Source organism: Sminthopsis crassicaudata, chromosome 3 (genome assembly GCF_048593235.1).
Source record: "Sminthopsis crassicaudata isolate SCR6 chromosome 3, ASM4859323v1, whole genome shotgun sequence".
Lineage (NCBI taxonomy): Eukaryota > Metazoa > Chordata > Mammalia > Dasyuromorphia > Dasyuridae > Sminthopsis > Sminthopsis crassicaudata.
Window position 1 is genome coordinate 553,185,809 of NC_133619.1, and position 17,416 is coordinate 553,203,224.

Below are 17,416 nucleotides of genomic sequence, written 5' to 3' on the forward strand. Positions count from 1 at the left end.
AGGTGCCATAGTCAGGGGTAAATGGGCAGCAACTTTAGCCGATAAATCTGCAAGCCCATTTCCTTTGGCCTAAAGCAAATCTCCCTTCTGGGATCCTATGTAAAATATGACTGAAACCTCTCTGGGTTCGTGGACAGCTTGCAAAAGCTGCAGGATTTCTCCTGCGTGTTTAATGGAAGAATTCTTTGATATCAACAGACCCCTTTCTTTGCAGATAGTATGGTGAGCATGCAAAATATGAAAAACATATTAGGAGTCTGTATAGATGTTCACTCTCATTCCCTTCCCCAGTTCCAAAGCTCTGGTTAGGGCAATGAATTCAGCCTTCTGGGTTTCACAATTATGGATAATTTCTCCTGGTTGGGAGGTGTCAGGGAGCAGAATTAAGAGTGTGACATGCCCAGAGAATCAGATCAGGTAGGAGACCCTGATATTTATTAAGTCTCCCACCAAACTACTGATGTCCTGAGGCTTCTAAAATGCTCTGAACCCCGGGGGGTTAAAACCTCTAATGACCCTCCCAAAGTTAGTTTTGAGGCAGGAGGGCCATCCCAGGGAAATCGAGTTTAGTTTTAAGAGATAGATGAATGGTCTGGGATTGGTGGCCCTACCTGTCAAGACTTCAAGTCAAGACAAGTGTGCTGGTAAGCTTCTCAAGATCTCCTAACTTTCTAACTAAAAGTTCCTGTATAAAAAAGTTATCTGGAGGTCTGAGAAGAGAAAATTGGGTCCCCAATACCACCATTAAATCATGCTCCAATAAGGCAACAGGAAACAACCATTTAAATGATAAGTTACCAAGCTGGCGAGTCAGAGAAGTCTCAAGACAGCCTACTCTATGGGGGGGAATGGTGCCAGATAGAGAGTGAAGGAGAAAGAAATTCAGTGGTCTTACTGGCCATATCTGGGGGTTCAGTTGTTGATGTCGTGTTGGAACTGAGCAAGGGGGAGTTTGACCAAGCCCCAAACTCCTGCTGGAGGGCAGGGCACTGGGGATACACTTGACCCCTGTGAGTAATCTCTCCTCTACTCCTCATGCTTGAACTCAGGACAATGACTGGGGAGTTTAAAGCATGGACCTTCATGGTTCCTGGAAATAGCAGCAGAGAATAGGGACTTTTCTCCAAATCTCGCTTTAATCCTGTGGCCTCTCTCCTTGGCTTCAACCTGATTCCTATCATTAAAGACTCCCCAATAGCTGTATTTTAGGGAGAAATTTTAGGGACAAAAATCTGGCTTCTGCAGCTTCCTCCATATATTTGGGCAGGTTGTTTAACATCTCCCCAGGGCAGATCAAGGAGGATGTTGGCCTTGGACCCCTCAAAAGGCTGCATGGGGTCCTTAGAGTAATGGCCAAGCTTCTCTTCAGTCTGGGAGAGATTAGAATCAGCATCCTGAGGAGGAGAAAAAAAGCTGGAAGTCTTAGGATTTAGTTCAGGTGAGAGAGATATTGCCAGACATAAGGTCCTGTTCTGAAAGGGATTTAGGAGTGCATAGGGAAGCAAAGGGAGGCTCCTTTGTCTCTAGAGGGGTGGAAAGAGGGAGTTTGATCTCCTTCCAGCAAATTTAAGTAGCATCCTACAATGCTGTTTTAATTTAAGATTTCCAGTTTTGAGATCTTTCAGGCTAAATTTGTCTCTGCCCAAGGAAATATTCTTAGAAGCAGAGGTGTTTGTCCCATTTTGCCAAAAAAAAAAAAAAAAAAAAAAGACTTAGTTTTTTGTTTTTTTTTTTCAATTCTATACCTCCGTGTCCATCTGTATACATCTCTAGAGACCCTGAATAAAGGGTTCTTTTGTCAGAGAATTCAGGTGTTCTCATTCAGGTGTCCCTGAGAGAAATGATGCTGTTCTAGGGGCAGTGCAGAGAGTGGTGGGAATCCCCTTCTGGTCAGAGCAGGTTCAACGTGAAAGAATTCAGGAACCCAAAATATTAGTGGCAAAACAGGAAGTTTGTTGGCACTGAGAAGAGGGTCTCTTCACAATGGACAGGAGTCCTGGCAGGCAGCTATGCCAAGGGGCAAAGCATACTACTTAGGACTGCTGCAAAAAGGTGGTTTTGAATCTCCCTTCTTTACAGATCAAAGGGGACACAGCTTTTTACAAATTAAAGGATTCACAGTTTTACCCCTATCACAAGCAAGGGACATTCTCTTTTTTTCCCTTAATACAAGCCCCTCTCCCCAACCCCCTGGCTCCTTTTCCCATTGGCTGGAGTTTCTAAAAATGTGAGATAAGAAAGCCGGAAGCTATCAAATATAACAGGGCAGAGTGTTTCCCACTCAATCCTTGCCCCCAAGGAGCTTCCTTTCTAGAAGGGAAAGTTAACAGTGGAGAGCAGGGAGCAAAGAACTAAAGATCCTTTTCAAATCTCCAGCCACCAGCCCAGATTACAAAACCCAGTCCCTACCCCTAAGGAGTTTACATTCTTACATTCTTTGGGGGGAAATAACCTCCACTCCAGACCACCCTCCTATGTCCCTGTGAGTTTCAGCCCTCCCAATTCAAGTTTCTCCATTTCTCCAATTCAGCTTTCACAATTGTGGAAACGAACAAATTCCATCGATTTCTCATAGAAGGTTTCATATATGAGGCAGGTAGAAAAGCCCAGCAAGATGCAGCAACAAAGTACATGTTAATATTTATTCTTTAATGTCATTTTGATTGATAAAGAGATCATTTTCTGATACTGAATCATTTGACATTTTAAAGAAATTTGGTAGCAAAAACTTTCTTTTTTGTGTTTTCATTAACAACTGGGGTACCTGCAGGAGCAGTTTCGAGGCTAGCCCTCCAGGAGGGCTGCTTCCCAGGATGATGGCTGAGGGCACAGGCCAGAAGCACTGCTAATTTCCAAAGCTCTAGAATTCAAGGCTTTTGGCTGTCCTTATTAGGGCCTAAAGGGAGGCAGTGGTCAAGGTGATGGCAGTGGTTTGGCTTGCTTGGACAATGCTGCCTTCTCTTTCTTCCTTGAGTTACTGTGTGGGATGGGTGCTTGACCCCCTTTCCCAAATTAGCTAATCAGAGACATCTTCAGGTACAAAGAGAAAGCATTTATTTAGTCACTGCAGGGAGAGCCAGACACACACCGGAGCCATCCCAGCTCCCACCATGTGCTCGTGAACCTGGCCAGTTTCCAACTTGTCCAAGATTTAAAAAGTAAAAGACCCAAGCTTTTTCATTGGATAGACTAAAAGACCGAAACATCCTTGGCCAATGGTTACCAATGTTGTCTGCTTCCCACAGGTCACATTACTTCCTGTAACTTCCTGCCACTTCCTGTCTGACCTTTTAGACTTCCCAGGGTCTTTCTTGGACCCAGAGTCCAAGGCCTGATCTCCCAGCCCTGGGAATAGGGATCATGTGATTTAGTCTCAAAACTGAGAAATACTGCATCCAGTCAGATCCATTCCTTACTATTCTGCTGCTTTCAATGAGGCTGGCATGCCTGCTGTGCTTGCCAAACTCGTGCTTGAGAAAGATTATTTTGCCAGCCAAGTGAATTAGAGAGTGGGGAAGCTAGAAGCAAGGGAATCAATTGGTTGGCTAGAGATAGAGTCTAGGTTATAAGTGATGAATGCCCAAATGAGGGGACTGGCTGTATGGTTAAAAAGAATTACCATCTTGTATCTACAAGATGGCATGAAAACAAAAGCGATAAGTCTTGATAACTGGCTGCATATGAACAGAGGAGGGAAGATGGGCATAGTCATTTTCACCTGTGAATAAAGGGCAGAAGCCTGTGTGACCAGTTCCCTTCAGCTGAAGTAAAGGAAGTTTGGAGGAGAGAGGTGTTTGTTTAGGGAAGAAGATCACAGGTTCTGCTTTTGACTTGTTGAATTTGAATGTCCATGGAACATTCAAGTGGAGATGTCCAGTGGAGAAAGGGGTAGTAGGAAGGAGGAATTTTAAGGGAGCCTTGCATAAACACCCAAGTTTAGCAACTGAGAGATGGATAATGGTGGGGACTGAGAAGGATTTCATTAGTTTAATGCACATATACAAACCTGCTCTGAAACTTGTGTTCTTAGAAACTTGCTTGAGGCACTGTGAACTAGGAGGCAACCGGGTTAATTGATTCAAGGAATTTTATGGACCCACTTGTGCTATAGATATGACAAAAAAAAATACATATTTTGTTGGATGCATTAACAGATATTGTAATTAAGTGGGTCTGATGTAGGAAATGTTTTTTGAGAAAGGAAAGAAACATTTATCAAACATTATTGGCATATATGTTAGTTACTATGGTGAATTCATTTTAAATATCATCTCATTTTATCCTCACAATAATTCTAGGAGATAGATGGTATCTTTCCTATCTCCACTTACCTACCTGATTTTTACAGTTTGAGGAAACTGAGATAGAAATTTAAGTGGTTTGCTTAGGTTCACACACAGCTAACTAATATGCATCTGAGACAGAATTTGAACTCTTCATTTTCCAGAGCTTTTACTCTATTCACTGTTGAAGAAATAAAATATCTTGCCAACAATTCTACTGACTTACTGATGAATGCAGGAAAGATTTATTTTACATTCTTGAAAGAACGGGTGCCTAGTAGTTAGTTTGAAACAGCAAAGTCAGTGCTTTATTTCCTATTGTAATGCCAGAGAAACTGAGGCAAGACAGAGATTAAGGTTTTTAATATTTTAATAGTGTAGAATTTGGACTAGCAAAGCTATACTAGCCATAGCCAACCAGCTGGATGCCACTTGTCTCAAAGCACCCAGCAACAAGCAAGTAATTCTAGAGACTTTTATAGGGCTCCAGCGATCAGAGAAACGGAGGCAAAGGTGGGAGGGGGGATGCAAAGCACTGGGTGAGTGGAAATTCCAGGAAGGACCATAACTTTGTAATTGTGACAGATTGAGGGTCAAGAAAATGGTCGAGCAGGAGATAGGAAGTCTGAGACCAGAAAGGGAATGCCATCTAAGTATTCGAGAAAAACATCTGTAGTTTTATGACTTTTGTAATGCCAGAGTGGCCAGAGCTCCGCAGCCTTAATTCAGTTCTAATGGCCAGGAAGTGGGGTGCAGAATAATTCAGGGAAACTGAAGCAGAACACTATTCTGAAGTGCAAGTCCCCATCCCAAAGCTCCTTTAATTGGATCTTAAAGAAATTACAGAAGGTGAATCTCCATCTTTCATTATATAGCTAGTAGCTGTTCCCAAGAAGCTTACATTCTTAAGGAGGAAGATAAGAGGAGGCAAAGTTCAGAGAGCTCTGGTTTAAATCTAAAACTTCAACCCCAGATTACTTTTTTTTGTGGAGTTCAATTGTCTAATTTGTTTTATTTCTCTAATTCAATTTTCATAACTATGGAAACAAAATCCCCATCCATTTCTCACAGTGTGCCACCCAACTGCCTGAGTTATTTTTATTTTTATTTTTTTGCTGAGGCAACTGCCTGAGTTATTTTGAGCCGAACTTTGAAGAAGACCAAAGTAATGAAGCATGAGGAAGAAAATTCGAAGATGGGAGATGGAAGGTTTTGTGTGTGGGGATCAGTAAGAAGGCCAGATTGATTAGACTGAACTATTCATGAAGGGAATAATATGCAGTCACAGTCAGCAGTCAAAAGGTGTTTGCTAAGCACTTAGCATGTGCCAGGTACTGTTCTGAATGGTAGAAATACAAAAAAAGGAAACCAAACAGCCCTTATACTCAAGGAGGTGGGGATGGAAGAGACAACACACAAGGAATTGTATTTATAGATTATATGAAGTATAAATGGAAGGTTATCTCCAAGGAATATTGGGGAAAAGGGGTGGGAGAGGACAAGACAGAGAGCCTGAGAATGGCTCCCTGCTGAAGATGCATATTTAAGAAAGCCTGGGGAAGACTGGTTAGTAGGGCAGAAGAGAACAGGAAGCAGTGATATAGAAGCTGAAGAAGGAAAGCATGTCCAGGAATTGTAGATGGAAGATAATATCAGGAGAGTTCAGGCAGAATGAAGACTGAGAAAAAGCCAGTGAATTTATTAGTGAGCTGATCATCTTGGTGAGATTAGTTTCAGTCACAAATCAGAATTGCCAAATGTGAGATTTTTTTTCTTTTGTTCACATCCTTCTTGATCTTGTGCTTCTTGCTGTGGATCATCTTCTCCTCCTGTATTGTATCCTCTCCAGGTTTTCATGATACTATTCTCTCTTGGTTCTCTTTCTTCCTGTCTAACTGCACCTTCTTTGTCTACTAGCTGAGTCTTCATCCGTGTCCTGATCTCTGACTAGTGGTTTTCTCCAAGTCTATCTTGGACTATCTTGATGACTTTATAGATCTCATGAGTTTTTATCATTTCTGTGCAGATGCTTCACATAATTATATGTTCTTCCCAAACTCTCTTTTAGAACTCCATTCTCATGTCACCTCTTAGAAATTTCAAACATAGTATACTAGTTCAAAACAGAACTCATTATTTTGCTCTCCCTCACTCTCCCCTTTCCCCAAATTCCCTATTATTGTTGAGGGTGTCATGATTTTCCTGGTCACTTGAGTTTGAAATCTCAGTGTCATCCTTGATTTCTCCCTTTCATCCCTCATGACCAATCTGTTGCCAAGTTGTGCCTGCATCACGTCTCTTGAATGTTGTCTCTCTTCCTCTTCATTCACACAATTATCTTCTTAGTAGGGGCATTTATCATTTTTCATTTAAGACTGTAACAATGAGCTCTTAATCTTCCTAACTCAAGCTCTCCCAACTGCAACCAATGTATTATCCACCTAACTATCAAAGTGATTTTTCTTGAGTGCTTATCTCACCAGGTTACCCTTTATTTAATTCCTCTTATCCCTGAGAGAGAATCTCTTATTTGGCATTTAAAACCTTTCACAATTTGGTCCCAACCTATCTTTTCAACTTCATTATGTATTATTCCCTTTTCCATATACTATAGTTCAGTTAAACTAGCCTGCTTTCTGTTCTTCCTACATGACACTCCATCACTTCTTGGAATGAGGCAGCTGGGTGGTACAATGGGTTAAGCTCTAGGCCTGGGATCAGGAAGACCTTAGATTAAATTCTGCCTAAGAAACTTATGAGTCGTATGACTCTGAGTGAGTTTCTGTACCTCTTTGCCTCAGATTTCTCATCTGTAAAATCGGGATAATAATAGCATCTTATTTCTCTGGGTAATTGTGAGGACTTAGTGACTCAGATAATATTTGTGAAAGTATTTAACACAGTGCCAGGCATATAGGCACGCTAGTTTCCTTCCCTCTTCCTTATTTCTTCCTCATAGAATCTTTTTTTTCTTAAATCCTGCTTACTCCTTGTGTGACCCTAGACAAATCACTTCATGTTCCTGTTAATATAAAAACCAAAATCAAACAGTCCCTACCCTGAAAGAATTTACATCCTGCCATCTGTCTATTCTTTCTCTGTTCCCCTCTCCCATTTTCTCTTCTTTCTCTCCATACATACATATACTATATGCATACATTATAACAGTCTATACTTTTATATTTGTATATAGAATATAAAATTTTTGAGCAATAAGGATTACAGCATTTTTTGCATTCTATCTCTAAACACTTGGATATATGCTTCTTGATGGATCTGTTGGATCGAACGTAGATCAAAAGGGAGTGGTGAGGTTTGTGAGAACAGAGTGATAAGTGATATCATTTGATTTTGCTTGCAGATGGTCAAACAAAAACCCTATAAGGGGGACCATGCAACTCAAGACATATATATCTTGTTCTAACAACAGAATATGGGGAACTGGCATTCCTTTATGGGTTGGGGTAACATTGAGAAAGAACAAAAAGGTCTTGACAGTTGTCAGTGCAACTTTTTTTTTTTTTTTTTTTTTTTTTTTTTTTTTTGTCAGCTAAGTATAGGGATTAGCTTCAGAGATACTGTTCCATTGCAGGCTGAGTGATGGCTCACATGCTCAACAATAAACAAAAAGATCCAAAAAGAGCTTGGCAGACTCAATCTAATTTAGTCTTCAATTCTCTTTTCTGAGATTTCCAACTTCATACAGGCATCCCAGATTCAGCATTTCCAAAACAGAATTCGTTATCTTTATCTAAAAATCATATTTTTGTTAGAGACTCCAACCATCCATCTCGTCACTCAGGTTAATAGTTTCAGGGTCATTTTACTTATTGCTTTGCCTCATCTCACTATTCAGTAAGTTGCCAGTCTTATTGATTCTACCTCTTAGACATTTTCATGTTCTTTTTTCTCTACTAAAATGAACATTATTTTGGTTCAGACCCTTATCACCTGCCACCTGGACTATTATTATTATTATTATTTTTTGCTAGGCAATTGGGCAATTAACCAATTGGGGTTAAATGACTTGCCCAGTCTCACACAGCCAGGAAATATTAAGTGTCTGAGGCCAGATTTGAACTTAGGTCCTCCTGACTTCAGGGCTGGTACTTTATCCACTACACCTCCTAGCTGCCACCTAGCTGCCCCCCAGCTGCCCCCGACCTAGACTATTATTACATGCTTCCTAATTAGTTTTCTTCAAGTCTCTCCTATCTAATCCATTTTATATATAACTGATATTCTTGAAATACAGACCCTTTGCACAGATTGTCTCCCATGCCATATTATGAGGCTTTGCTTCACTGTATGACTTTGTCCAATTCCTAACTTCTTTCTAAGGTTTATTCAAGTGCCCTTTTCCTGTTTCCTACAGCTGTTAGTTCTCCCCCCTAAAATTTTATATTTATTTTGTATATGTTTTTAAATATGTACATACTGACTTTCTTCCCTTCCCACCCCCCAAGGGAGACTTGATTTTGGTTTTTGTATCCTGGGAACATTAAGTGATTTGTTCTGGGTCACACAGAAAGTAAGCAGGATTAAACACATATCCTCTGACTTCCTTGATTTTAAGAAGAACTTTCTAATGAAAAGAGTTATCTAAAAGTGAAATGTACTGCTCATGGAGCAAGTTGTCTCTCATTGGAGGTCTTTCAAACTACCCTGGATGATGATTTATTGAGTATGGTATAGTAGGGTTTTCTCCCTTTCAACACTTAAAATTTTGCAACTTCTTCCTCATTGGATTATAGCAAACAAATTCCTTTTGCCCCTCATTGTACCCTGATCAGCACCTAAGTTATACCAGTTATTGTGGAGTTTGGGTGATAATTGTCATGGCAGAGGTTTCTGAAGAACTATTAGATTTGTAAACTTGTTTAAAAATTTTTTTAATAACTGTATTTCAATATCCTTAGTTTCCTTTATGATCCTACATATTTTTTTTCCAAACATTTCAAAACATTATCAGAAGAAGTTCATGAGCTTTGCCATGTAAAATAGGTACATGATAATAAAAATATGCAGAAACTTACCTTAAGGAAATGGTTAACAGTACTGTGGGAGATAAGCAGTTGGCAACCTTTGGCCTGCCTTTCTGCTACCTCCATTTAATGTCCCTGTCTTTCTCACACATGTATAGTTGTGTGGTAACTGTAGAAATAAATTTTTTTTGTTCGTATTTTGGACAGGATGATCAAAGAGCTGCAGGCCCAGCTAGAAGGTGAACGATTACGTAGAGAGAAATTGGAATTTCAACTAGATGAATTCCGAGCAGAAGTCAGTCATCATCGAACCTCTGTCGATCAAATTCCCCTCACCAGTGCTGTTTCTGTGGTGAGCTCACATTGACCTCATGCTTATTTCCCATCTTACTTTCGGTAAAAATCACTGTCATGACACAGTAACAAGATTTTCTGGGGTTTTATATTTTTTCTTTATTCCAATTACATATAAAAACAACTTATAACAGTTATTTAAAAACTTTTTGAGTTCCAAATTCACTTTCTCCTCTGCCTTCTCCTTGAGAAGGCAAACAACTTGATATAGATTATATATGGTGCAATCATGTAAAACATATTTCCACATTATCCACATTGTGAAAGAAAATAGAGAACCCCCCCCAAAAAAACCCAACTGAATAAAAATAAAGAAAAGTAAAAAAGAAAAAGTATGCTTTGAACTCCATTCAGACTTTATAAGTTCTTTTTTTGGAGAGGTGGATACCATTTTTCATTATGAACACTTTGTAATTGTCTTTGGTCATTATATTACCAAGAATAGTTAAGTCATTCATAGTTGATACTGTGTTCAATGTTTTCCTGGTTCTGCTTATATGACTTTGCATTAGTTTATATAAATCTTTCCAACTTTTTCTGAAAGGATCCTGCTTTTCATTTCTTAGATAGTACAATAGTATCCCATCACAATCATATACCACAACTTATTTAGCTATTCTTCAATTGATGAACATTCCCTCAATTTGCAATTCTTTGCCACTATAAAAAGAGCCACTAGAAATATTTTTGTACAAATAAGTCCTTTTCTTTTCTTTTCATTTTTTTTTTTTTTTTGTTTTCATTTATTTTCTATCTCTTTGAGATGCAAATCTAGTAGTAGTATTGCTGGGTCAAAGAATATGGACAGTTCCAAATTGCTCTCCAGAATAGTTGGATCAGTTTACAACTCCACCAACAAAGCATAATTTTCTCATTTTTTTTCCATATTGCTTCCAACATAGCTGATATTAGCCAATCTGATAGGTGTGAGTTGATACCTCAAAGATGTTTTAATTTGCATTCCTGTAATCAATACTGATTTAAAGCATTTTATCATATTATTGGAGATAGCTTTGATTTCTTCTGAAAACTGCCTGCTTATATTCTCTGACCTTTTATCATTTAGGGAATACTTGTGTCCTTATAAGTTTGACTCAGGTCTCTATATATTTGAGAAATGAGACCTTTTTAAGAAAACTTGCTTTTTTTTTTTTTTCAATTACACATAAAAATGGTTTTCCACATTCATTTTTGTAAGATTTTGAGTTCCAATTTTTCCCCCTCCTTTCCTTACCTCTCCTCTCCCCAAGACAGCAAGCAATCTGATATAGATTATACATGTATAATCATTACACATATTTCCATATTTGTCATGTTGTGAAAGAAATCAGAACAAAAAGGGAAAGTATTTTTTTTTAAATTTGTGTCAATATTCATTAGGAAAATTGGTCTGTAATTTTCTTTCTCTGTTTTTACTCCTCATTATTTAGGTATCAGTACCATATTTATGTTATTAAATGAATTTGTTAGAACTTCTTTGCCTGTTTTTCCAAATAGTTTATATAGTATTTGAATTGATTGTTCTTTACGTATTTGGTAGAGTTCAGTTGTGAATTTATCTTATCCAGGTAATTTTTTTTTTTTTTTTTGGGAAAAGTTTTGGCTTGATTTCTTTTTCTAAGAGAGGGTTCTTTACGTATTTTATTTCTTTTTTTTGTTAATCTGAGCAATTTATATAAAGATTCATCCATTTCACTTAAATGCTTAGATTCATATAATTGATCATAATAGATACTAATAATTGCTTCATTCCGTGATAAAATGGCCCTTTTCATTTTTAATACTGGTAATTTGCTTTTATTTTTAAAAGAATCAAATTACTATTTTGCTGTTTGTTTTATAAGATTAAATTCTGTCTCATCTATAAGTTTAATGTTTTTCTTTCAAACTGATTAATCTCCTCTTTGGATTTAAAATTTTTTAATTTGTTGCTTAACTGGTGATTTTTAATATATTATTTTTCTAGTTTTTTTAGTTGCATGAACATTTCATTGATTTCCAATTTTATTGATATGTGTTTAGAGAAATAGTTTTTCAAGTGACTACTGCTTTGACTACATCTCATACATTTTGGTATGTTTGATTGTTGTAATTTTCTTTAATGAAATGATTGGTTGTTTTTTTTTTTGTTTTTTTGTTCTTTGACCCATTCATTATTGAGGATTAGATTATTTGCTTTCCAATTAATATTTAATCTATGTTTTCTTGGCCCTTAATGAAAAATAATTTTATTGCATGATGATCTGAAAAGGATGCATTAAATATTTTATCTTTGGGGAGGATTCTGGAAAGATGGCAGAGTAATCAGTAAATTTCAAACTCTCCAGATTTCTCCCCCCCCCCCAAACAGAACCACAGACTGGTGAAAGACCAAGAAGACTTGGCACAAAACATGGGTTTTCCTGGTACAATTCAAGATCTGAAGAAGGAGTTCAGGCTGGAGATTAACCAATATAAAGTATAACACCTCCAGGCCATCTCCACAAAAATACCTAGTGGGGATCCCTGGGATGAGCTGGGTGTGGCTGGAGCCTCAGCAAGAAACACAGAAAGTTTCATCTTCCCAGACTGTGTATAGAGTTGGGATCTGAGTTTGAGAAGACTGAATGAACCTTAATGTAATTAGGAATGCCAGGGCCAGCTGTGCTGCACAGATGGGACCCTGGGTGAGAAGAGACCAGCACATCAGGTGAGTGCAGAAATAGTGGGGAAAGGACTCTGTTGACTGAAGGTATTTGCAAAAGGTGGATTTGATTCAAGCTTCCAGAGCAGAGGGGAGAACTAAAGTGAAGCTAGAGGCACCATTCTACCCACCACATAATTAGAGGTACTTAGACTAATACTTCTCATTTTTTAAAAAAATGAAATGGCAAAAAAAGAACGGAACCATAAAAACCTACTGTGGAAATAGGAAAGGAATTATAGCCAATCAAATCTTTGGAGAAGCACACTAAAGTAAAAAAAAAAATCTTCTACACTAAAGAGTAACATTAAATGTCTCTCTGCCCAGAGAGAATTTTTAGAACTCAAAAAAAAAAAAAAAAAAAAAATCAAATGAAAGATATTGAGGAAAACCTAAAAAGTAATAAAAAAAACCCATCAAGAAAAATTATGAAAGATTATGAAAAAAAAAAGTTAACCAATCTAAAGAAAAAAATAATTCCTTGAAAATTAGAATTGGGCAGGGGGAAACCAATGATGCTATAAGAGAACAAGTAATAACAAAACAGAATATAAAGAATGAAAAAATAGAACAGAATGTGAAACAAGAAAAAATAACAGATCTGGAAAACAGATCAAGAAGAAAAAATATAAGAATAATTAGACTACCAGAAAGCTGTGACCAAAAAAAGATCCTTGACACAATTATGCAAGAAATAATCTAAGAAAATTGTGCTGGAGTAATAGAACATGAGAGGTAAGTAGAATAGAAAAAAATCCACTGACCACCACCTCAAAGAAATCCTTTGTGGAAAACACATAGGAATATTATTTCTAAATTTTGAAACCCCCAGTTCAAAGAGAAAATTCTGCAAAAAACAAACCAAAAAAACCCAATTCAGATATGCTGGAACTGCAATTAGAATTGTACAGGTCTTATCAGCAACCACAAAAAAAGACCACAAATCCTGAAATCATATATATATATATATATATATATTAGCATCAAAAAGCCTGAGGCCAAAAAATCATATCCAGCAAATTATCCATAATATTAATGAAAAAAATTCGATAAAGTTGCAGATTTTCATTCATTCAATAGAATTCAATAGAAAATTTAACATATAAGAGCCAATGTCAAAGATCAATTTCAAGGAACTTAATATGGACAAATTATTTTTTACATGGAAGTGTATGTCATATGTTTGAGTAAGCAATTGGAGAGCTCAAAAGAAGGACTGGGGCAGAGTTTGAATAGACTAATGCACAGTAATATTTCATTTTATCCATATACTATAATTTCTCATCATTTTGGCCTTTGAATGTTATCTCATCACTTTGACTGAAACTATTCTCTCCAGAATTACCAGGGATCTTTAATTTGCTAAACTGGATAAGCTTTTTTTTTCATCTTTAGCTTTTATTTCCCTCTTTGCTTCATTTGACATCATTGACTCCCCACTTTCTTTTAATATTATACTGCTCTCTCCACGTTCTTCTACTTGTGTGACCCTCCTTCTCAGTTTCCTTTGCTCATTTATCATCCTTATCACAACCCCTAACTGTGAGTCATCTCCAAAGACCCAACTAAGGGTTTTGTTCTTTTTTCTTATCTTATTCTCCTATGCCTGTGTTTAACTGTCTTCTCCATGCAGACAACTTACAGATCTACATATTCATCCTCAGTCTCTTCCCTGGGCTACTTCAGTCCCACATCATCAGCTTTCTACTGGACATTTCATACTGGATGTTCTGGAGATGTTTCAAACTCAGCATGTTAAAAACTGAACTTATTTCCTTTCCCCACAAAACCTCTTCCCTTCCAAAATTCATATTTGTCATGTAATACTTGATTCTTTACTCCATCCTAAACACCCAATCAGTTGCCAAACATTGCTACTTCTATTTCCACGAGAACTCTTGTGCTCCCACAAAACAACCCTTTGATTCAGACTTCTTCATCTTTCACCTAGACTATTGCAATAACCTCTTAATTGATTTCCCCTCCTTTAAGTCTCTCCCAACTCCAGTCTTTCCTTCACACAGCTGTCTTATAGTGATTGTCCTTAAGTTCAGATATGATCATGTCATTCCTCTACTCATTAGAATCATTGAGTTTTAAAGCACATCACTGTCTAGTCTGTTTTCTAACATAATTCGTATTCTCTCTCTCCTCAGACTCATAGTCCACCCAAATTTGCCTTTTCTATTTTCCTCATGTACTATATCATTTGAGCATCAATATGCAATGCCCATTCTCTGTGCTTCCTCTTCCTTACCTTAGCCTCATAGAAGTTTTTCAAGATGCAGCTCAAAACATCACATTATAACTACATCTCTCAACTGCTAATGGCTCTCTCTCTCCTTTCTTTTCTTGCTTTAACTTATATTTATTCTCTCTCTCTCTACATATATATATACATATGTATGTATTATATATACACATATAACTGCATAACATTATATGTATAAGTAGTATTTGGTTTGTACACCAATTAAATATTTATTTAGTGGCAACCAGGTGGCACAGAGGAGATAGTGCTATGCTTGGAGTCGGGAAGAGACATGAATTCAAATCCTACTTCTCATTTACTAGCTGTGTAAGCATGGACATGTGCCTCAGTTTCCCCATCTGTAAAATGGGCATAATAACAGCACCTATTTTCCAGGGTTGTTATGACAATCAAATGAGATAATTGTAAAGTACTTAGCATAGTGCCATGCACATAGTAAGTGATTTATAAAAGTTATCATTAAAGATATTTTAAATATTAAATTTTGGTACAAGAGATATGGGAGAGGGAAGTCTATATTAAAATAGTAACTTTATTTAAAATCTTTTCCACTATACATAGGAGGATGACTCTTCTGACTCAAACAAAGATAAAAGAAAAGTGAAAAAAAAGGTCACATCCTCTGGAGGAGTAATTTTGAGAAGATAATCAGTGAGTGACACTACTTTCAATGGAAAAAAAACCACCTATTTGATTATTCCATTTCATGTTAAGTTGACATGTCTCCCATTGCTCAGTATTCTTCCCTAGGGCAAAGATCTGTGTTATTACATGACTGAAAAAAGCAAAAATATAAATGAACTATTGTAAAGAATTTAAAGTATAAGATTAGTGTAGTGTCATTCTTCCCCTCACATCCCCATGCACTTTTCAGATATCTTCTTAGGCAATGTCAAAGACTTAAAAATAGATTTATATATGTTAATAAAATTGGCTTTACAAAAATGTAAAATAAACCAATTTTTGTGATTGTTTCTTTTTTTAAACATACAATTACTATGACCTTGCAGAAGAGGTTTCTTACTTTTAAAAAAGCTTTCCTTAATGAATTTTACCATGTAGATAATTTCATTAACAGTACTATTATAACAACTAAATTTTATTTATATAGTGTTGCAAAGCTCTTTCCTCAGAACAATTTTGTGATATAAGTAGTGCAAATCACTCTGAGAGTGATTAAATATAGAAATTAAATACAGAAATCATACCTGAGATATGATTTAAAGCCATATCTCTGGATTTTAAATAATATGCCCTCTCCTTTTTGCTAGTCTGCTTCTCATATGCTATTGATACCAGTTGCTCATCATTCAGAGGACATCTACCCTTTACATTAAAAAAAAAAAACAACTTTTATTTTTATTATTTTTTAGAAATGGGGCCAAAGTTTCAAATAACAGACAGCATTTTTACTTTGGAAAAGAGTGTAGTATTACACATTTCATGAAATTATTGTTAATTTTCCAGGAATAACATGTAATCATATCTTCTAAAATAAAGAAAAAATGCTAAGAAAATTAAAATAATTTTAAAAATCATTAGCTTTTATATTTCCTTATAAATTTATTCAAAGTGCATACTGTATTTTCTTTTCTTTCTCCGAGTTTCAAAATTATATGCTGCTTCATGGGAAAAGAATCCTTGAAATTTCCACTTAGAAATTTTTTTAAGGTAAAGGAACTCTGATTTCTTATCTGCCAATATTTGTTTTACTTGGTGCAGTAGAACGAACACTGGGAATCACTGGGATTTGTGTTAAAGTTAGCTTTGCTGCATATAGCCTATCTAACTGTAGACAAGTCATTCCACCTTGCCTGAGTCTTAATTGTCTTTCTTGTAAAATAGTATTATTGGAACTAAGTACTTCAAGAAGTTGTTGTGGAAGAAAGCACTTATTAAATATTTGTTTAATTGAACTGAATGTTACAGAAGCCAATTACTTGTAAAGGAAAATTATAGTAAATGGCATAATTTCAAGAATTATGAGCTTAGTGAATCAATACTAATAGCAACTTTATGTCTGTCATATCTATATGATGATAAATTATGTGTGTGTGTGTGTGTGTGTGTGTGTGTGTGTGTGAGTGAGACACATCCCCCTTGGTAATCCCTTCAGATTTGCAAAATGGTTGGCCAGGATTAGAAATTTGGTATGAGACTTTGGAACAAAAAGGAAATAAACCAATCTACCAACAAATGTTTATTATGTGCTAAAGCACTATGTAGCCTTCAGAATTCAAAAACAAAAATTAAATGGTCCTTTCTCTTAAGAAGTTTATATTCTGTCAATGATTGGCTCTCTTGGAAGCTTCATATAAGTTCTAACTAAACTGAGCTAACCAGTCACAGACTACTAACAATTATCATTGACTAATAATCTATTAACAATTAAGATGAGCCTATAATAAATAAAATTTTTTCTACTCCGAAAAAATCATCCTTAAGGAATTAGTTGGATTTAAGAATTTCTATGGTATGTATATAAGCACACATATATACATACATACACATGTGATTTGGTGCTAATGGTAGTGAAGTGGTGTGAGAATTAAGGTGGGTAATCCCCTCTGGTTGGAGCAGGTCCAATGTGAATTTGCAAACCCCAAAAGTCTGAGTGGCAGAAAAGAGAAGTTTATTGTTCACTAAGAAGTAGGCTTTCTTAGCAGGCAAAATTTCTCATTAGGAATTTGGCAAAGGTGTGTTAACAGACCCCTGGTTTTATGGGCAAATGTTGGCCTGGGGCTGGGAGCTGTCTGGGCTAATATAGATTAAAGAGGACACAGTTTCAGGGTTCACTCCCATCATATGTACATGTTATTTATGAGTACATATATGTATA

The 17,416-nt window shown here is 36.6% G+C and overlaps 1 protein-coding gene across 7 annotated transcripts in view; it reads left to right on the top strand.

Annotated features, from left to right (window-relative positions):
* The window catches only part of ANKRD42 (ankyrin repeat domain 42), a 108,189-nt gene extending 92,647 nt beyond the window's left edge, over positions 1-15,542 (top strand). For all 7 annotated transcript variants that reach the window (XM_074304574.1, XM_074304580.1, XM_074304576.1 and 4 more), the window contains 2 exons: positions 9,476-9,620; positions 15,139-15,542. In XM_074304574.1, coding sequence (XP_074160675.1) covers positions 9,476-9,620; positions 15,139-15,225 — 232 coding nt within the window. In that variant the 3' untranslated portion in view covers positions 15,226-15,542. The remainder of the gene's footprint in view (positions 1-9,475; positions 9,621-15,138) is intronic.
* Positions 15,543-17,416: the final 1,874 nt, after the last annotated feature.